Source organism: Oncorhynchus gorbuscha, linkage group LG18 (assembly GCF_021184085.1).
Source record: "Oncorhynchus gorbuscha isolate QuinsamMale2020 ecotype Even-year linkage group LG18, OgorEven_v1.0, whole genome shotgun sequence".
In the NCBI taxonomy this organism is placed as follows: Eukaryota; Metazoa; Chordata; class Actinopteri; order Salmoniformes; family Salmonidae; genus Oncorhynchus; species Oncorhynchus gorbuscha.
Genome location: NC_060190.1, coordinates 74,610,935 through 74,633,898, shown reverse-complemented (window position 1 = coordinate 74,633,898; position 22,964 = coordinate 74,610,935). Strand labels below are relative to the sequence as shown.

Sequence of the window (22,964 nt, the reverse complement as noted above, 5' to 3'; positions counted from 1 at the left end):
CTTTACCCCTACCTACAGTATACTGCTGTTACTGTCTATTATCTATCCTTTACCCCTACCTACAGTATACTGCTGTTACTGTCTATTATCTATCCTTTACCCCTACCTACAGTATACTGCTGTTACTGTCTCTACCCCTACCTATCTATCTATACTTTACCCCTACCTACAGTATACTGCTGTTACTGTCTATTGTCTATCTATACCTACTGTTACTGTCTATTGTCTATCCTTTACCCCTACCTACAGTATACTGCTGTTACTGTCTATTATCTATCCTTTACCCCTACCTACAGTATACTGCTGTTACTGTCTATTATCTATACTTTACCCCTACCTACAGTATACTGCTGTTACTGTCTATTATCTATACTTTACCCCTACCTACAGTATACTGCTGTTACTGTCTATTATCTATCCTTTACCCCTACCTACAGTATACTGCTGTTACTGTCTATTATCTATACTTTACCCCTACCTACAGTATACTGCTGTTACTGTCTATTATCTATCCTTTACCCCTACCTATATGTACACATCTACCTCAATGACCTCGTACGCCTGCACATTGTACTGGTACTGGTACTGGTACTGCCTGCACATGGTACTGGTACTGGTACTGCCTGCACATGGTACTGGTACTGGTACTAGTACTGCTTGCACATGGTACTGGTACTGCCTGCACATGGTACTGGTACTGGTACTGGTACTGGTACTGCCTGCGTAGAGCCACGTCATATTTTTACTCCTTATTGTTATTTAATCCTCATGTCAGTATTTCTGTTTTTTATTTCTTATTTTTTATTGTTTAATTCTGCATTGTTGGTAAAGGAACCCGTAAATAACCATTTCTCTGTTTGTTTACACCCTGTTGTTTACCAAGCATGTGACACATAACATTTGATTTGATTTTTCATGTTACCATGAGAAACATGTCTCCACGTTATCAGGTATCAGACCTTTAGGGAATGTCTGGCTGCTGACAGATCATTAATGCTATGTTGTGCTGTGAGGGACGGAGGCAATGCTGCAGGACGTGACTGATCAGAGTGGAGGCTATGCTGCAGGACATGACTGATCAGAGTGGAGGCTGATCAGTGGAGGCTGATCAGAGTGGAGGCTATGCTTCAGGACGTGACTGATCAGAGTGGAGGCTGATCAGAGTGGAGGCTATGCTTCAGGACGTGACTGATCAGAGTGGACGCTATGCTGCAGGACGTGACTGATCAGAGTGGAGGCTATGCTGCAGGACGTGACTGATCAGAGTGGAGGCTATGCTGCAGGACATGACTGATCAGAGTGGAGGCTGATCAGAGTGGAGGCTATGCTTCAGGACGTGACTGATCAGAGTGGAGGCTATGCTGCAGGACGTGACTGATCAGAGTGGAGGCTATGCTGCAGGACGTGACTGATCAGAGTGGAGGCTATGCTGCAGGACGTGACTGATCAGAGTGGAGGCTATGCTGCAGGACGTGACTGATCAGAGTGGAGGCTATGCTGCAGGACGTGACTGATCAGAGTGGAGGCTATGCTGCAGGACGTGACTGATCAGAGTGGAGGCTATGCTGCAGGACGTGACTGATCAGAGTGGAGGCTATGCTGCAGGACGTGACTGATCAGAGTGGAGGCTATGCTGCAGGACATGACTGATCAGAGTGGAGGCTATGCTGCAGGACGTGACTGATCAGAGTGGAGGCTATGCTGCAGGACGTGACTGATCAGAGTGGAGGCTATGCTGCAGGACGTGACTGATCAGAGTGGAGGCTATGCTGCAGGACGTGACTGATCAGAGTGGAGGCTATGCTGCAGGACGTGACTGATCAGAGTGGAGGCTATGCTGCAGGACATGACTGATCAGAGTGGAGGCTATGCTGCAGGACGTGACTGATCAGAGTGGAGGCTATGCTGCAGAACTTGACTAATCAGAGTGGACGCTATGCTACAGGACGTGACTGATCAGAGTGGGGGCTATATTTCAGGAAATGCCTGATCAGAGTGGAGGCTATGCTTCAGTATGTGACTGATCAGAGTGGAGAATATGCTGCAGGACGTGACTGATCAGAGTGGAGGCTATGCTTCAGTATGTGACTGATCAGAGTGGAGAATATGCTGCAGGACGTGACTGATCAGAGTGGAGGCTATGCTGAGGACATGACTCAGAGTGGAGAATATGCTGCAGGACGTGACTGATCAGAGTGGAGGCTATGCTGCAGGACATGACTGATCAGAGTGGAGGCTATGCTGCAGGACGTGACTGATCAGAGTGGAGGCTATGCTGCAGGACGTGACTGATCAGAGTGGAGGCTATGCTGCAGGACGTGACTGATCAGAGTGAATACAGCAGAGACTCTATCTGTCACAGCTTAATTTAATCATGACTGACGATGATATTCTGATATATTTAATATGACATGACTTATCATGGTCTCATCATGACTCAAAACATCTCTGTCTTGGCTATAAATGTTAATAAATACATCGTGGTAACAGTATACGTCTATGTTGAGAGTGACATTTAGTGTTTTATATGTTATGCAATTAAGTGGCGGTATGTACTGTTTGAGTGCATGTGTTCGTGCGGTGTATTGTGTAGGTGTGTGACTTTAAAAATATCCCACCCTTAAAATATGTTTACTAAGCCTGGTGGTGTGATGTATTTGGCTGCTTCTAGGAGTTAGGAGAGCCTCAGCCTCCGGCATGGTTGGATTCTGCAGATAAGCCCCGGTGCACGACCAGCCAATAGAATGAGAGAGAGTGGAGAGGGGGCGGGGTCGTGTAGAGGGAGCAAGACTCAGCAAAAGAGAGAGAGAGGGAGAGAGAGAGAGAGAGAGAGAGAGAGAGAGAGAGAGAGAGAGAGAGAGAGAGAGAGAGAGAGAGAGAGAGAGAGAGAGAGAGAGAGAGAGAGAGAGAGAGAGAGAGAGAGAGAGAGAGAGAGGGAGAGGGAGAGAGAGAGAGAGAGAGAGAGAGAGAGAGAGAGAGAGAGAGAGAGAGAGAGAGAGAGAGAGAGAGAGAGAGAGAGAGAGAGAGAGAGAGAGAGAGAGAGAGAGAGAGAGAGAGAGAGAGAGAGAGAGAGAGCACAGTATGCCCTTGCCTCCCTCCTTCCTCTCTATTATAAAACTGAAAGGAGACTGAAAAGAGGAACAGTAGAGCTGGAAAACAAAGAAAGACACTGAAAGAGTACGGCATAGAAAGGACAGGGAGAGAGAGACGGGGTAAAATAACAGGACGTGCGTGAAGAGAGAGAAAGAGAGACAGACAGAGCTCAGTGCAGCAGCATCACCACTTCCACTACCACTCTTCCATAGCTACCTTTACCTCCTCCCTCCCTCCCTCCCTCCCTCCTCCTTTCTGTATTCCATCTCCCCTGGTTCTCCCTCCTTCTCTCTGTACTCCATCTCCCTGGTTCTCCCTCCTCCTCTCTGTACTCCATCTCCCCTGGTTCTCCCTCCTCCTTTCTGTACTCTGTGTCCCCTGGTTCTCCTCTTCTCTGTCTACTACTATTACCGACAGCAGGACCATGGATACAGGAAGCCCCAGGAAGATCCAGTTCACCATGCCTCTCCTGGACTCACATCTGGACCCAGAGGCTGCTGAACAGGTGAGAGAGAGGACTGGGGAAGGTACGGGAGGCAAGGAGGGCTTAGAAGAGGAGGGCAGAGGGGGCTAGGAAAGGGCTTAGAAGGGGAGGGCAGGGAGGGCTAGGGTAGGGAAGGTGGGGCAGAGAGCGCTGGGGAGGGAAGGGGAGGGCAGGGCAGGGCAGGGCGGGGGGGGGCAGGGATGGCTAAGGAAGGGGGGAAGGCAGGGGCAGGGAGGGCTGGGGAAGGTGGTGTAGGAGGCTTGGAGGGGGTGAGCGGGGACAGTCACACGGAGTGATGGTACAGGACCTTACAACAAGCTGTTAGGTTTCCTAGGTGACACTTACGGGATCAAAGAGTTACAGTTTTACCGGTGCTATTGCACTCAGTCTCCGACCTGAAAAGGCATAGGGACAGGTTCGGCATGGTGAGGGGTCACAGGGTTATGTAACCAGACTTCACAGCCTCTCAATAGTGTCCGTTCTGAGAGCTGTAGAGACATTTAATGTGTTGGGATCAATTAGTTATGACACGGGACGTTGTAGCCCCTACAGAGCAGAGTCTCCATTCTGTATAGGGCAAGGGATCCTTCGAAGGCTTTTACTGTGTTTCTGAAGCAAATAGTTGCAGTGATTTTCGTGCTATTGCAGTTGCAGACTCCACGGTATTAGGAACTGTTATGTGTGAAATTATATGTTGAATGTTCAAAGAACAGCTAACTTTTAAAGATCTTTTTTTTTTTATTCGGCATTGATCTTTTTTTTTCAAGTTTTGCTCTTTATTCAAGTCAAATCAAATTGTATTGGTCACATACACATGGTTAGCAGAAATGTGTAGCAAAATGCTTGTGCTTCCAGATCTGACAGTGCAGCAGTATCTAACAGGTAATATCTAACAATTACAAAACAAAAACCTAATATCTAATACATTCCACAACACAACCTAATACACACAACCTAGTAAAGGAATGAGATGAGAATGTATGAGTATAAAATATATGGATGAGCAGTGACAGAGCGGTGAATAGATAGTAAAGAATAGACAGTGAAGGATACGGTATACAGTATATAGATATGAGATGAGTAATGTGAGATATGTAAACATTATTAAAGTGACTAGTGTTCCATTTAATAACGTGGCCAATGGCATAATGTCTGTTGGCAGGCAGCCACCTCTCTGTGCCATCGGTGGATGTTTAACAAACTGATGGCCTTTTTCAATCTCTCTGTCCCAGCTTTGATGCACCTGTACAGACCTCACCTTCTGGATGGAAGCGGGGTGGACAGGTAGTGGGGTCAGGTGGTTATTGTCCTTGATGATCTTTTTTGCCTTCTTGTGACATCGGGTGTTGTCGGGTGGTGTAGGTGTCCTGGAGGGCAGGGAGTTTGCCCCCGGTGATGTGTTGTCCAGACCGCACCACCCTCTGGAGAGCACACACACCACTGGTACCAAGAGAGAACGGTTGGTTAACGGTTGGTTAACGGCTGGTTAACGGTTGGTTAACGGTTGGTTAACGGCTGATTAACGGTTGGTTAACGGCTGGTTAACGGTTGGTTAACGGCTGATTAACGGTTGGTTAACGGTTGGTTAACGGCTGATTAACGGTTGGTTAACGGCTGGTTAACGGCTGGTTAACGGCTGATTAACGGCTGATTAACGGCTGGTTAACAGCTGGTTAACGGTTGGTTAACGGTTGGTTAACGGCTGATTAACGGTTGGTTAACGGCTGGTTAACGGTTGGTTAACGGTTGGTTAATGGTTGGTTAACGGCTGGTTAACGGCTGATTAACGGTTGGTTAACGGCTGGTTAACGGCTGGTTAACGACTGGTTAATGACTGGTTAACGGTTGGTTAACGGTTAATAATATATGCCATTTAGCAGACGCTTTTATCCAAAGCGACTTACAGTCATGTGTGCATACATTCTGCGTATGGGTGGTCCCGGGGTTGGTTAACGGCTGGTTAACGGTTGGTTAACGGTTGGTTAACGGCTGGTTAACGGTTGGTTAACGGTTGGTTAATGGTTGGTTAACCCAACCGTTAACGGTTGGTTAATGGTTGGTTAACGGCTGGTTAACGGCTGGTTAACGGCTGGTTAACGGTTGGTTAACGGCTGGTTAACGGCTGGTTAACGGCTGGTTAACGGCTGGTTAACGGTTGGTTAACTGTCTCCCTGGACTATTTGTCATCAGCTACAGTACCGATTAAAAGTGTGGACAAACCGACTCATTCAAGGATTTTTATATATATTTTTTTTACTATTTTCTACATTGTACGAGAATAGAAAATAATAGAATAGAAAATAAGAGAATGGGAAATAATAGAATAGAAAATAATAGAATATAATAGAAAATAATAGAATAGAAAATACTAGAATAGAAAATAACAGAATAGAATAGAAAATGATAGAATAGAATAGAAAATGATAGAATATAAAATAATAGAATTTAAAAAATAATAGAATAGAAAATAATAGAATAGAGTAGAAAATAATAGAATAGAGTAGAAAATAATAGAATAGATTAAAAATAATAGAATATAAAATAACACAATAGAATAGAAAATAATAGTATAGAATAGAAAATACTAGAATAAACTTGAAAATAATAGAAAATAATGGAATAGAAAATAGAATTGGACAAAAAATAATAGAACAGAATAGAAAATAATAGAAAATAATAGAAAAGAAAATAATCGAATAGAATAGAAAATACTAGAATAGAAAATAGAATAGAACAAAAATAATAGCACAGAATAGAACATACTAGAATTGAATAGAATAGAAAATAATATAACAGAATAGAAAATAATATATTAGAAAATAATAGAATTGAAAATAACAGAATAGAATAGAAAATACTAGAATAGAATAGAACATAATAGAATAGAAAAGAAGAGAATGGAAAATAATAGAATAGAATAGAAAATAATAGAATGGAAAATAATAGAATATAATAGAAAAAAATAGAATAGAAAATAATAAAATAGAAAATAAGAGAACGGGAAATAATAGAATAGAAAAGAAAATAATAGAATGGAAAATAATAGTATATACTAGAACATAATAGAATAGAAAATAATAGAATAGAATAGAATAGAAAAGAATGGCCACTAGATGGCCATTCGGGACACGGAAGTTAATACTGCATATTGGGGCTTTGGGTGCCTCACTGTCTGGACTGGTTGTACTGTAGTGAAGGACACATCCCATTTCTTCCATGTGATAAATATAACATGAATAAGACAGAGAGAGTGTTTTCATTATGAATGAGAGAATGAGAGAGACGGATCACGAAAATAGAGCTACTCGACTGCATGCTGTCACATGCTGTCACATGCTGTCATGCTGACTCAGATGGAGCCGCTGGGACTTTACAGGGTGACAGTTATACAATGTTAGGCAGTGGCGACCCATCATTCAGGGCAGTTTATCTGTTATTTGTGGGGGTTGCCTTTTTTTGCATGCTATTTTGGCGTTAATATGTGTCACATATCAGTTTGCAAACAATGTAAAAAAAGATCTAAAAATCTTCGCCTCTATACACACATGGTCTCTTTTTTGCTTTCTTGAGTAAGGCAGCTCTAAAATGCAGATGTTTCAGCCTAGTTGAGTGGTTTCTGTGGTGGTGGGGCAGCCAACGGAAAATACGGGTTGCTAATGTTCTCTTAGTTGCGCTGTGATTGGCTTAGTGTTCTGTCACTCATTGTGACACCACGTCACTGACACATTTAAGGGTAGAGCTCGAAAACTCAATCCCATTGGGATTGAAAGCTCAAGGTTATTGGCCACAGATAAAATTATGTCAAATCACGTTATATCTACAGTAGTTTTGATTAGACTTTCAAAATCTTAGATAGCTGTCATCATCACGAATCAAGTCATACAATCTGAAGAGAAATAATGTAGAGAAATGAGAGATAAAACATATCGGTGCTCATCAGCCATTGGACATGAATGTTACACAACAAGTTGGAGATCGCAAATTCAACAATGACTGGTTTGGAAGGAAACAGTGTGTAACTGCAAGCATTGCAAGTCACTAGCATGCTTTTCAGTGGAGTGGATGTCTGGTCTAAGTCTGGGTTTAACACATGCTCTTCAGTGGAGTGGATGACTGGTCCGAGTCTGGGTTTAACACATGCTTTTCAGTGGAGTGGGTGTGTAGTCCCAATTCTCAGTTTAAAGGTCTCCTTTCCAGGCTTAAAATTATAAACACTCAACATTGGCCATGCTGCCGATCCAGCATAATTTGTGCAGGGCTCAAAACAACTATTGACTCAGAACTGGGAAATCTGACTTCAATGAGTTCAAGACAACTGGGAACGAGCTCTGACTGGGAAAATATGTTTTGAATGGTCATCCAACTGGGAATTGTAAGTCGGGAACTCTGGCCTCTTTCTAGAGCTTCGACCTGAAGATCACTGACGTCATCATGATTCGATCTAGTTTTTTTCAGAGTTCCCAGTTCTCTTGAAAGCACCATAAATCCAGAGAATGGTTTATATGACAAAGTTTGATGACAAGTTTCCTGTTTAATTAAGTGAGCACAGCACAATAAAGTGAGTCCAAAAATGTATGTCACGTTCTGACCTTAGTTCCTTTTGTTTTGGTCTTTGTTTTAGTATGGTCAGGGGCGTGAGTTGGGGTGGGCAGTCTATGTTTGTTTTGGTCTTTGTTTTAGTATGGTCAGGGGCGTGAGTTGGGGTGGGCAGTCTATGTTTGTTTTTGTTTTAGTATGGTCTTTGGGCAGTCTATGTTTGTTTTTGTCTTTGTTTAGTATGGTCAGGGGCGTGAGTTGGGGTGGGCAGTCTATGTTTGTTTTTGTCTTTGTTTTAGTATGGTCAGGGGCGTGAGTTGGGGTGGGCAGTCTATGTTTGTTTTTGTCTTTGTTTTAGTATGGTCAGGGGCGTGAGTTGGGGTGGGCAGTCTATGTTTGTTTTGGTCTTTGTTTTAGTATGGTCAGGGGCGTGAGTTGGGGTGGGCAGTCTATGTTTGTTTTGGTCTTTGTTTTAGTATGGTCAGGGGCGTGAGTTGGGGTGGGCAGTCTATGTTTGTTTTTGTCTTTGTTTTAGTATGGTCAGGGGTTGGGGTGGGCAGTCTATGTTTGTTTTGTCTTTGTTTTAGTATGGTCAGGGGCGTTTGTTCTATGTTTGTTTTGGTCTTTGTTTTAGTATGGTCAGGGGCGTGAGTTGGGGTGGGCAGTCTATGTTTGTTTTGGTCTTTGTTTTAGTATGGTCAGGGGCGTGAGTTGGGGTGGGCAGTCTATGTTTGTTTTGGTCTTTGTTTTAGTATGGTCAGGGGCGTGAGTTGGGGTGGGCAGTCTATGTTTGTTTTTCTATGTTGGTTTTTGAGTTCGGCCTTGTATGGTTCTCAATCAGAGGCAGCTGTCAATCGTTGTCCCTGATTGAGAATCATACTTAATAAAGTGAATAAAGTAATGTCACGCCTTGGTCATTATATTTTGTGTTTTTGGTATATGTTTGGGTAGGCCAGGGTGTGACATGGGTTTATATGTTGTATTCGTATTGGGGTTTGTATTAATTGGGATTGTGTATGATTAGGGGTGTGTAGGCTTGGCTGCCTGAGGCGATTCTCAATTGGAGTCAGCTGCTTGTCGTTGTCTCTGATTGAGAACTGTATTTAGACAGCCCGTCTTTCGCGTTGTATTTTGTGGGTGTTTGTTCCTGTCTCTGTGTTAGTCACCAGATAGGCTGTAATTAGTTCACGTTCCGTTTGTTGTTTTCTTATATCAGTTATTTCATGTACCGCGATATATTTCATTAAAGTCATGAGTAACCTACACGCTGCATTTCGGTCTGACTCTCTTCATACATTTACATTACATTTAAGTAATTTAGCAGACGCTCTTATCCAGAGCGACTTACAAATTGGTGCATTCACCTTATGACATCCAGTGGAACAGTCACTTTACAATAGTGCATCTAAATCTTAAAGGGGGGTGAGAGGGATTACTTATCCTATCCTAGGTATTCCTTAAAGAGGTGGGGTTTCAGGTGTCTCCGGAAGGTGGTGATTGACTCCACTGTCCTGGCGTCGTGAGGGAGTTTGTTCCACCATTGGGGGGCCAGAGCAGCGAACAGTTTTGACTGGGCTGAGCGGGAACTGTACTTCCTCAGTGGTAGGGAGGCGAGCAGGCCAGAGGTGGATGAACGCAGTGCCCTTGTTTGGGTGTAGGGCCTGATCAGAGCCTGGAGGTACTGAGGTGCCGTTCCCCTCACAGCTCCGTAGGCAAGCACCATGGTCTTGTAGCGGATGCGAGCTTCAACTGGAAGCCAGTGGAGAGAGCGGAGGAGCGGGGTGACGTGAGAGAACATACAACAGAGGAACGTTGTTCAAGTAAAATAAATTCCTCATCAACCTACACACAATACCCCATAACGACAATGCGAAAACAGGTTTAATACATTTTTGCAAATGTACTAAATATAAAAAACACAAATACCTTATTTACGTAAGTATTCAGACCCTTTGCTATGGGACTTGAAATTGAGCTCACCACAGGTGCATCCTGTTTCTATCCTTGAGATGTTTCTACAACTTGATTGGAGTCCACCTGTGGTAAATTCAATTGATTGGACATGATTTGGAAAGGCACACACCTGTCTATATAAAGGCCCCACAGTTGACAGTGCATTTCAGAGCAAAAACCAAGCCATGAGCTCAAAGGAATTGTCCTTAAAACTCAGAGACAGAATTGTGTTGAGGCACCGATCTGGAGAAGGGTACCAATAAATGTCTGCATCATTGAAGGTCCCCAAAAACACAGTGGCCTCCATCATTCTTAAATGGAAGAAGTTTGGAACCACCAACACTCTTCCTAGAGCTGGCCGCCTGGCCAAACTGATCAATCAGGGGAGAAGGGCCTTGGTTAGGGAGGTGATTAGAAGTAGTGTTAGGATAGACTAACAGTAGTGTTAGGATAGATTAACAGTAGTGTTAGGATAGATTAACAGTAGTGTTAGGATAGATTAACAGTAGTGTTAGGATAGATTAACAGTAGTGTTAGGATAGATTAACAGTAGTGTTAGGATAGATTAACAGTAGTGTTAGGATAGATTAACAGTAGTTTTAGGATAGATTAACAGTAGTGTTAGGATAGATTAACAGTAGTGTTAGGATAGATTAACAGTAGTGTTAGGATATATTAACAGTAGTGTTAGGATAGATTAACAGTAGTGTTAGGATAGATTAACAGTAGTGTTAGGATAGATTAGAATTAGTGTTTGGATAGATTAGTAGTAGTGTTTGGATAGATTAGTAGTAGTGTTAGGATAAACTAACAGTAGTTTTAGGATAGATTAACAGTAGTGTTAGGATAGATTAACAGTAGTGTTAGGATAGATTAACAGTAGTGTTAGGATAGATTAGAATTAGTGTTTGGATAGATTAGTAGTAGTGTTTGGATAGATTAGTAGTAGTGTTAGGATAAACTAACAGTAGTTTCAGGATAGATTAACAGTAGTGTTAGGATAGATTAACAGTAGTGTTAGGATAGATTAGTAGTAGTGTTAGGATAGATTAACAGTAGTGTTAGGATAGATTAGAATTAGTGTTTGGATAGATTAGTAGTAGTGTTAGGATAAACTAACAGTAGTTTTAGGATAGATTAACAGTAGTGTTAGGATAGATTAACAGTAGTGTTTGGATAGATTAACAGTAGTGTTAGGATAAACTAACAGTAGTTTTAGGATAGATTAACAGTAGTGTTAGGATAGATTAACAGTAGTGTTTGGATAGATTAACAGTAGTGTTAGGATAGATTAACAGTAGTGTTAGGATAGATTAACAGTAGTGTTAGGATAGATTAGTAGTAGTGTTAGGATAGATTAACAGTAGTGTTAGGATAGATTAGAATTAGTGTTTGGATAGATTAGTAGTAGTGTTAGGCTAGATTAACAGTAGTGTTAGGGTAAACTAACAGTAGTTTTAGGATAGATTAACAGTAGTGTTAGGATAGATTAACAGTAGTGTTAGGATAGATTAACAGTAGTGTTAGGATAGATTAACAGTAGTGTTAGGATAGATTAACAGTAGTGTTAGTATAAACTAACAGTAGTTTTAGGATAGATTAACAGTAGTGTTAGGATAGATTAACAGTAGTGTTAGGAGAGATTAACAGTAGTGTTAGGATAGATTAACAGTAGTGTTAGGATAAACTAACAGTAGTTTTAGGATAGATTAACAGTAGTGTTAGGATAGATTAACAGTAGTGTTAGGATAGATTAACAGTAGTGTTAGGATAAACTAACAGTAGTGTTAGGATAGATTAACAGTAGTGTTAGGATAGATTAGTAGTAGTGTTAGGATAGATTAGTAGTAGTGTTAGGATAGATTAACAGTAGTGTTAGGATAGATTAACTTCTCTGTGATATGTGGGACGGTAGCGTCCCACCTCGACAACAGCCAGTGAAATTGCAGGGCGCCAAATTGAAAACAACAGAAATCCCATAATTCAAATTCCTCAAACATACATGTATTATACACCATTTTAAAGATACACTTCTTGTTAATCCAGCAGCAGTGTCTGATTTCAAAAAGGTTTTACGGCAAAACACACCTTTCGGTTATGTTAAGTTAGTGCCTAGTCACAGAAAAACATACAACCATTTTCCAAAGAAGGAGAGGTGTCACAAAAGACAGAAATAGCGTTAAAATGAATCACTGACCTTTGATGATCCTCACCGGATGTGACTCCCAGGACTCCATGTTAGACAATACATGTGTGTTTTGTTCGATAAAGTTAATCTTTATGTCCAAAAACCTCATTTGAAATTGGTGCGTTATGTTCAGAAATGCATTGTCTCAAACAAACATCCGGTGAAAGTGCAGAGAGCCACATCAAATTACAGAAATACTCATCATAAACATTGATGAAAGATACAATTGTTAAACACACAATTAAAGATAAACTTCTCCTTAATGCAACCACTGTGTCAGATTTCAAAAAGGTTTTACGGTAAAAGCACACCATGCAATTATGTTAGGTCAGCGCCTCGCCACAGAAAAACATACAGCCATTTTCCAACCAAGGAGAGGTGTCACAAAACTCAGAATAGCGTTATAAATATTCACTTACCTTTGATGAACTTCTTCGGAATGCACTCCCAGGAATCCCAGTTCCACAATAAATGTTTGTTTTGATCGATGAAGTCCATAATTTATGTCCAAATACCTCCTTTTTGTTTGCAAGTTTAGTTCACAAATCCAAATTCACAAGGCGCAGGCACTTAGTTCAGACGAAAAGTCAAAACAGTTCCATTACAGTTCGTAGAAACATGTCAAACGATGTATATAATCTATCTTGTTTTTATCATAAATCTTCAATAATATTCCAACCGGACAATTCCTTTGTCTTTAGAAATGAAAAGGAACGGAGCTCGCCGCTCTCACGCCGCACGCGTGACTTATGGCATTCTGCCAGACCCGTGATTCAAACAGCTCTTATTCGATCCCCCTTCATAGTAGAAGCCTGAAACAAAGTTATAAAGACTGTTTACATCTAGTGGAAGCCTTTGGAAGTGTTAGGATAGATTAACAGTAGTGTTAGGATAGATTTAGTAGTAGTGCTAGGATAAATTAGTAGTAATGTTAGGATAGATTAGTAGCTGACAAACCTCCTGCCATTAACAACTTAGATGGAAAGCTACTGAGGATGGTAGCTGACTCTATAGCCAATCCTGTCTGTCGTATTTTTAATATGAGCCTTGAGGTAAGTCTTTGTCCTCAGTCCTGGAGGGAAGCCAAAGTAATTCCACTACCCAAGAGTGGTAAAGGGGAATTTTACTGGTTCAAACAGCAGACCTATAAACTTGCTGCCAGCTCCTAGCAAACTGCTGGAAAAAATTGTGTTTGAAAAAATACAATGCTATTTCTCTGTAAACAAATTAACAACAGACTTTCAGCATGCATATATAGAATGGCACTCAACATGTACTGACTTCACAGACAAAAATGATAAATTGATAAATTGATAATAAGATGAATTGTACTGTTAGACTTCAGTGCAGCTTTTAATATTATTGACCATAACATGTTGTTTAATAAACGTAAGTGCTATGGCTTTCAACCTCTGGTATATTGTGGATTCAGAACTATCTATTCAATGGAGCTCAAAGGGTTTTCTTTAGTGGAAGCGTCTCTAATATCAAACATGTAAAGTGTGGTGTACCGCAGGGCAGCTCTCTAGGCCCTCTACTTTCACTAAATGACCTGCCACTGGCATTAAACAAAGCATGTGTGTCCATGTATGCTGAGGATTCAACCATATACGCATCAGCAACCACAGCTAATGAAGTCACTGATTTATTTTTATTTTTTACTACCTTTATTTAACGAGGCAAGTCAGTTTTAACAACAATTCTTATTTTCAATGACGGCCTAGGAACAGCGGGTTAACTGCCTTGTTCAGAGGCAAAACAACAGATTTTTACCTTGTCAGCTCAGGGATTCAATCTTGTAACCTTTCTGTTACTAGTCCAATGCTCTAATCACTAGGCTACCCTGCCGCCCCTTAACGAAGAGTTGCAGTCTGTTTTGGAGTGGGTGGCCAGTAATAAACTGGTCCTGAATATCTCTAAAACTAAGAGCATTGTATTTGGTACAAATCATTCCTTATTATGCTAGACCTCAGCTGAATCTGGTAATGAATGATGTGGCTGTTGAACAAGTTGAGGAGACTAAATTACTTGGTGTTACCTTAGATTGTAAACTGTCATGGTCAAAACATATATATTCAATGGTTGTAAAGATGGGGAGAGGTCTGTCCGTAATAAAGAGATACTCTGCTTTTTTGACACCACACTCCAAAAAACAAGTTCTGCAGGTCCTAGCTTTGTCTAATCTTATTATTGTCCAGTCGTGTGGTCCAGTGCTGCAAGTAAAGACCTAGTTAAGCTGCAGCTGGCACAGAACAGAGTGGCACGTGTTGCTCTTAATTGTAATCAGAGGGCTGATATGAATACTATGCATGCCAGTCTCTCTTGGCTAAGAATTGAGGAGAGACTGACTGCATCACTTATTTTTATAAGAAACAATGTGTTGAAAATCCCAAAATGTTTGCATAGTCAACTTACACACAGCTCTGACACACACACCTATCCCACCAGACATGCCACTAGAGGTCTTTCCACAGTCCCCCAATCCTGAATAAATTCAAGAAAACATACAGTATTATATAGAGCCCTTAACCATTTCACAATCAACTTTTACCAGTTGATGTAGACACAAATAATATAAAATAAATTCATTACAATTTTTCTGAAATATGTGCATATATTGGTTTCACTTCAGGACCAGAGCAGATTGTGGATAAATACTTAAAAAATATATTTTTTATAATACTAAAGACATGCATTTTTGGCAAATTCATTCAAATAAAATATGATATAGAATAGAAAGAATGACAGAATATCAACAATTCTCAATTGAAAAGTCTGGAGAATATATCTAAGGATAACCACAGGATAACCAGAGGATAACCAGAGGATAACCAGAGGATAACCACGGGATAACCAGAGGATAACCGGATGATAACCAGAGGATAACCACAGGATAACCACAGGATAACCACAGGATAACCAGAGGATACCAACAGGATAACCAGAGGATAACCACAGGATAACCAGAGGATAACCACAGGATAACCACAGGATAACCACAGGATAACCAGAAGATAACCACAGGATAACCAGAGGATAACCAGAGGATAACCACAGGATAACCACAGGATAACCAGAGGATAACCAGAGGATAACCACGGGATAACCAGAGGATAACCACAGGATAATCAGAGGATAACCACCGGATAACCACAGGATAACCAGAGGATAACCACAGGATAATCACAGGATAACCAGAGGATAACCACAGGATAACCGGAGGATAACCACAGGATAATCACAGGATAACCAGAGGATAACCACAGGATAATCACAGGATAACCAGAGGATAACCACAGGATAATCACAGGATAACCACAGGATAACCAGAAGATAACCACATGATAACCACAGGATAATCACAGGATAACCAGAGGATAACCACATGATAACCACAGGATAACCACACGATAACCGGAGGATAACCACACGATAACCACACGATAACCAGAGGATAACCAGAGGATAACCAGAGGATAACCAGAGGATAACCACAGGATAACCACGGGATAACCAGAGGATAACCACAGGATAACCAGAGGATAACCAGAGGATAACCAGAGGATAACCAGAGGATAACCACATGATAACCACATGATAACCAGAGGATAACCAGATGATAACCACAGGATAACCAGAGGATAACCAGAGGATAACCACAGGATAACCAGAGGATAACCTCATCTGTGGATCTGTTGGGGCGGTATTCGAATTGGAGTGGGTCTAGGGTGTCCGGGAGGATGCTGTTGATGTGAGCCATGACCAGCCTATCAAAGCACTTCATGGCTACCGATGTGAGTGCTACGGGGCGGTAACCTGGTTACCTTCGCTTCCGTGGGCACAGGGACTATGGTGGTCTGCTTGAAACCACGTCCTAGTAATCCATCTGGTCCGCAGCTTTGTGAATGTTTACCTGTTTTAAGGTCTTGCTCACATCAGCTACCGAGAGCATTATCACACAGTCATCCAGAACAGCTGGTGCTCTCATGCATGCTTCAGTGTTGTTTGCCTCGACGCAAGCATCAAAGAAATTTAACTCGTCTGGTAGGCTTGCGTCACTGCGCAGCTCGCGTCTGAGTTTCCCTTTTTAGTCTGTAATAGTTTTCGAGCCCTGCCACATCTGACGAGCGCCAGAGCCGGTGTAGTAGTATTCAATCTTAATCCTGTATTGACAGTTGTTTGATGGTTCATCTGAGCGCATAGAGGGATTTTTTACAAGTGTCCGGATTAGTTTCCCGCTCCTTGAAAGTGGAAGCTCTAGCCTTTAGCTCAATGTGGATGTTGCCTGTAATCCATGGCTTCTGGTTGGGATATGTATATCGGAGCGATGCGTAGGGTGTTTCATGCTTGTGACCCGGGTTTGCTTCCCTGTTCTTCTATTCACTACAGTATCCATAGCACAATGAGACTTAATTATAGGCTACTGTAAGTCTAGTAAACTGTAACCCTACTATTGACACAGCTCTGTGTAACTGATCAAACTCTGTGCTGCTAAACCAGCACTGTGCTACTGAACCAACTCTCTGCTACTGAACCAGCTCTATAATACTGAACCAGCTCTCTGCTTCTGAACCAGCTCTGTTCTACTGAACAAACTCTGTGTTACTGAACCAGCTCCATAATTCTGAACCAGCTCTGTTCTACTGAACAAACTCTGTGTTACTGAACCAGCTCTATGGTACTGAACCAGCTCTGTGCTACTGAACCAGCTCGGTGCTACTGAACCAGCTCTATGATACTGAACCAGCTCTGTGCTACTGAACCAGCTCTGTGCTACTGAACCAGCTCTATGATACTGAACCAGCTCTGTGATACTGAACCAGCTCTATAATACTCAACCAGCTCTATGATACTGAACCAGCCGTGTGCTACTGAACCAGCTCTGTGCTACTGAACCAACTCTATAATACTGGACCAGCTCTATAATACTGAACCAGCTCTGTGATACTGAACCAGCTCTGTGATACTGAACCAGCTCTGTGCTACTGAACCAGCTCTGTGATACTGAACCAGCTCTGTGCTACTGAACCAGCTCTGTGATACTGAACCAGCCATGTGCTACTGAACCAGCCGTGTGATACTGAACCAGCTCTGTGCTACTGAACCAGCTCTGTGCTACTGAACCAGCTCTATAATACTGTACCAGCTCTGTGATACTGAACCAGCTCTGTGATACTGAACCAGCCATGTGCTACTGAACCAGCCGTGTGATACTGAACCAGCTCTGTGCTACTGAACCAGCTCTATAATACTGAACCAGCTGGGTGCTACTGAACCAGCTCTGTGCTACTGAACCAGCTCTATGATACTGAACCAGCTCTGTGCGACTGAACCAGCTTTGTGCTACTGAACCAGCTCTGTGCTACTGAACCAGCTCTATGATACTGAACCAGCTCTGTGCTACTGAACCAGCCATGTGCTACTATTCTGTTGTACACCTCTGATCCTGACACGTCATAGAGAAGAAGGATTTCTGTCAGGGCAGAAAAAGAGACGGAGGCAGGAGAGTCCCAAAAACCTCCCTATTCCCTTTATACTGCATGGGCCCTGGTCTGAAGTAGCTCAGTACTAGCCGTTGGGCCCTGGTTTGGAGTAGCTCACTACTAGCCTATGGGCCCTGGTCAAAAGTAGTGCCCTATATAGGGACTAGGGTGCAATTTGGGATGAGAACTCAGACTCACTGCTGGCCCTCAAAAGCCCATGAATAATTTGGATAATTAAAAGTTGAACAAGACCGCTGTTACAAGGCCAGGTCTATGAATAGTTCTATGTGACGGCTGTAGAAAGATGTTAGAACAGTCCCTGTTTCATACAATATAGAGCAATAGATGAAACATCCCAAGGCATGCTGTAGAGGGAATGGTATTTTGTTATTTGGTGAAATTCGGACCAGACTATACCAGACTGTATGAATCGGAGAGAGAAGCACGGACTGACATGAACTGGTTATACGGAAATTAAGGGGCGTATTATATTCATTCTATTGTTACTATGATACACCAGAACAACTGAAGAACTGTATTTTTCCCAGCGCATTGGAATCCTTCACATGAACAACAGTAACAGACTCTATGACTCTCTCCGTGCCCTTCTCTCTGTCAGACAGGCCTCTTTCTGTTCTCCATGTGGGAGTTATGATGAATGTGAAGGAGAGGGAGTTGCAGGGAAGTGACGTGGAGAAGTGATGTGTGTTTGTCTGCAAGGAGATAACATTGACTAGTGAACAGTGTGTCTGCAAGGAGATAACATTGACTGGTGAACTGTGTGTCTGCAAAGAGATAACATTGACTAGTGAACTGTGTGTCTGCAAGGAGATAACATTGACTAGTGAACTGTGTGTCTGCAAGGAGATAACATTGACAGGTGAACTGTGTGTCTGCAAGGAGATAACATTGACTGGTGAACTGTGTGTCATCAACATAATATTGACTAGTGAACAGTGTGTCGTCAGGGAGATAACATTGACTAGTAAACAGTGTGTCTGCAAGGAGATAACATTGACTAGTGAACAGTGTGTCATCAACATAATATTGACTAGTGAACAGTGTGTCTGTAAGGAGTTAACATTGACTAGTGAACAGTGTGTCGTCAAGGAGATAACATTGACTGGTGAACAGTGTGTCGTCAGGGAGATAACATTGACTAGTGAACAGTGTGTCGTCAAGGAGATAACATTGACTGGTGAACAGTGTGTCGTCAAGGAGATAACATTGACTAGTCAGCCCCTATTAAAATATCCTGTATCCAGTGCTATTCACTGGGAAGGCAGAGCTTTCGTTCACTGGATAAGCTGCCTTTCACAAACCACAGAGGCTGTGTTTACACAGGAAGCCCAATATTTATGTTTCTAACTGTAGGCTTTATTTAGTTCTGAGAAAAAGAGAAAAAGAAACAGGCATGAGCTTTATATCTATATTTATATCTAGCCTCTAAAATAACCATCATATTGCTGTTCAATATCACTCCAGAACACTGCAGTACACTCATCAATAACACTGTGTGGGCTACAGGCCGTGAACAGGCTGTTATGGCAGAATGCATCTTCTAGAAACGGCAATAGGATTGGACTTCACATGACGCTCAGCCTTCGTCAGCAAGGCTGCCAGCTAGGCTACAGCTCATAACTGCTGCCGTGCGCGTGTGTCCAGGAACAATACACATCCCTGTAATTCTGTTGTTAATAATAATAATAATAAATAATAATATATGCCATTTAGCAGACGCTTTTATCCAAAGCGACTTACGGTCATGTGTGCATACATTCTACGTATGGGTGGTCCCGGGGATTGAACCCACTACCCTGGCGTTACAAGCGCCATGCTCTACCAACTGAGCTACAGAAGGACTGGAGAAGTAGCTCAGTACTAGCCGTTGGAGTCTATTGGAAGCACACAAACACATCTACGTTCTAACTCTTAGAAAAAACCCACCACCACAAAATATTCCCATTGGGTTTTCCTGGGATCTTACTGAATAATGACGGAAGTTCTGTCTCTTCTCTCCAGATCAGAAGACGGCGGCCCACACCTGCTACTCTGGTAGCATCCAGTGACCAGTCTTCTCCAGGTAATTAAACCAGTCTTCTCCAGGTAATTAAACCAGTCTTCTCCAGGTAATTAAACCAGTCTTCTCCAGGTAATTAAACCAGTCTTCTCCAGGTAATTAAACCAGTCTTCTCCAGGTAATTAAACCAGTCTTCTCCAGGTAATTAAACCAGTCTTCTCCAGGTCATTAAACCAGTCTTCTCCAGGTAATTAAACCAGTCTTCTCCAGGTAATTAAACCAGTCTTCTCCAGGTAATTAAACCAGTCTTCTCCAGGTAATTAAACCAGTCTTCTCCAGGTAATTAAACCAGTCTTCTCAATGTAATTAAACCAGTCTTCTCCAGGTAATTAAACCAGTCTTCTCCAGGTAATTAAAACAGTCTTCTCCAGATAATTAAACCAGTCTTCACCAGGTAATTAAACCAGTCTTCTCAATGTAATTAAACCAGTCTTCTCCAGGTAATTAAACCAGTCTTCCCCAGGTAATTAAACCAGTCTTCTCCAGGTAATTAAACTAGTCTTCTCCAGGTAATTAAACCAGTCTTCTCCAGGTAATTAAACCAGTCTTCTCCAGGTAATTAAACCAGTCTTCTCCAGGTAATTAAACTAGTTTTCTCCAGGTAATTAAACCAGTCTTCTCCAGGTAATTAAACCAGTCTTCTCCAGGTAATTAAACCAGTCTTCTCCAGGTAATTAAACTAGTCTTCTCCAGGTAATTAAACCAGTCTTCTCCAGGTAATTAAACCAGTCTTCTCCAGGTAATTAAACCAGTCTTCTCCAGGTAATTAAACCAGTCTTCTCCAGGTCATTAAACCAGTCTTCTCCAGGTAATTAAACCAGTCTTCTCCAGGTCATTAAACCAGTCTTCTCCAGGTAATTAAACCAGTCTTCTCCAGGTAATTAAACCAGTCTTCTCCAGGTAATTAAACCAGTCTTCTCCAGGTAATTAAACCAGTCTTCTCCAGGTAATTAAACCAGTCTTCTCCAGGTAATTAAACCAGTCTTCTCCAGGTAATTAAACCAGTCTTCTCCAGGTAATTAAACCAGTCTTCTCCAGGTAATTAAACCAGTCTTCTCCAGGTAATTAAACCAGTCTTCTCCAGGTAATTAAACCAGTCTTCTCCAGGTAATTAAACCAGTCTTCTCCAGGTCATTAAACCAGTCTTCTCCAGGTCATTAAACCAGTCTTCTCCAGGTAATTAAACCAGTCTTCTCCAGGTAATTAAACCAGTCTTCTCCAGGTAATTAAACCAGTCTTCTCCAGGTAATTAAACCAGTCTTCTCCAGGTAATTAAACCAGTCTTCTCCAGGTAATTAAACCAGTCTTCTCCAGGTCATTAAACCAGTCTTCTCCAGGTAATTAAACCAGTCTTCTCCAGGTAATTAAACCAGTCTTCTCCAGGTAATTAAACCAGTCTTCTCCAGGTAATTAAACCAGTCTTCTCCAGGTAATTAAACCAGTCTTCTCCAGGTCATTAAACCAGTCTTCTCCAGGTAATTAAACCAGTCTTCTCCAGGTAATTAAACCAGTCTTCCCCAGGTAATTAAACCAGTCTTCTCCAGGTAATTAAACCAGTCTTCTCCAGGTAATTAAACCAGTCTTCACCAGGTAATTAAACCAGTCTTCTCCAGGTAATTAAACTAGTCTTCTCCAGGTAATTAAACCAGTCTTCTCCAGGTAATTAAACCAGTCTTCTCCAGGTAATTAAACCAGTCTTCTCCAGGTAATTAAACCAGTCTTCTCCAGGTAATTAAACCAGTCTTCTCCAGGTAATTAAACCAGTCTTCTCCAGGCAATTAAACCAGTCTTCTCCAGGTAATTAAACCAGTCTTCTCCAGGTAATTAAACCAGTCTTCTCCAGGTAATTAAACCAGTCTTCCCCAGGTAATTAAACCAGTCTTCTCCAGGTAATTAAACCAGTCTTCTCCATGTAATTAAACCAGTCTTCTCCAGGTAATTAAACCAGTCTTCTCCAGGTAATTAAACCAGTCTTCTCCAGGTAATTAAACTAGTCTTCTCCAGGTAATTAAACCAGTCTTCTCCAGGTAATTAAACCAGTCTTCTCCAGGTAATTAAACTAGTCTTCTCCAGGTAATTAAACCAGTCTTCTCCAGGTAATTAAACCAGTCTTCTCCAGGTAATTAAACCAGTCTTCTCCAGGTAATTAAACCAGTCTTCTCCAGGTAATTAAACTTGTCTTCTCCAGGTAATTAAACTAGTCTTCTCCAGGTAATTAAACCAGTCTTCTCCATGTAATTAAACCAGTCTTCTCCAGGTAATTAAACCAGTCTTCTCCAGGTAATTAAACCAGTCTTCTCCAGGTAATTAAACTAGTCTTCTCCAGGTAATTAAACCAGTCTTCTCCAGGTAATTAAACCAGTCTTCTCCAGGTAATTAAACCAGTCTTCCCCAGGTAATTAAACCAGTCTTCTCCAGGTAATTAAACCAGTCTTCTCCAGGTCATTAAACCAGTCTTCTCCAGGTAATTAAACCAGTCTTCTCCAGGTAATTAAACCAGTCTTCTCCAGGTAATTAAACCAGTCTTCTCCAGGTAATTAAACCAGTCTTCTCCAGGTAATTAAACCAGTCTTCTCCAGGTCATTAAACCAGTCTTCTCCAGGCAATTAAACCAGTCTTCTCCAGGTCATTAAATCAGTCTTCTCCAGGCAATTAAACCAGTCTTCCCCAGGTAATTAAACCAGTCTTCTCCAGGTCATTAAATCAGTCTTCTCCAGGTCATTAAACCAGTCTTCTCCAGGTCATTAAACCAGTCTTCTCCAGGTAATTAAACCAGTCCTTCCAGCTACTGGTCTGCCTCTCTAAACTTTAGGTTACCTGCCAAATTACACAGCTATATCATTGATAATGTATTATAATACAGTTGTATTATGCATTCCATGCCCTCCTACCTCACGCCCATTGAGTAACATGAGATGTACAGGTTGCCATGGTCAGATCTGCGTCAAAAATACACATGTACACCATGCCATTTCCATATGAATAATAAACTGAAGCTTCCTGTTCTTTCTGACTAAGGAAACTTACAATGTAACTCCCCTGCCCAATCCAGGCGGTAGTCTCACTGTCATTTCTAGCAATAGGAACTATCTCTCCAGCCCCATTCTCCTGAGTCTCTGTCTGTCCTTCTCTAATTCTAGGATCTAA

At 41.8% G+C, this 22,964-nt stretch overlaps 1 protein-coding gene across 3 annotated transcripts in view; it reads left to right on the top strand.

The window, feature by feature from the left end:
• The first annotated feature begins 3,095 nt into the window (after nucleotides 1-3,095).
• Nucleotides 3,096-22,964, top strand: part of LOC124002537 (protein phosphatase 1 regulatory subunit 1A-like) — a 44,670-nt gene continuing 24,801 nt past the window's right edge. Inside the window, exons 1-2 of one of the 3 annotated variants that reach the window (XM_046310004.1) lie at nucleotides 3,096-3,598; nucleotides 19,760-19,820. In XM_046310004.1, the coding sequence (XP_046165960.1) occupies nucleotides 3,518-3,598; nucleotides 19,760-19,820 (142 nt within the window). In that variant the 5' untranslated portion in view covers nucleotides 3,096-3,517. The remainder of the gene's footprint in view (nucleotides 3,599-19,759; nucleotides 19,821-22,964) is intronic. The other 2 variants (XM_046310002.1, XM_046310003.1) reach the window with 2 other exon arrangements.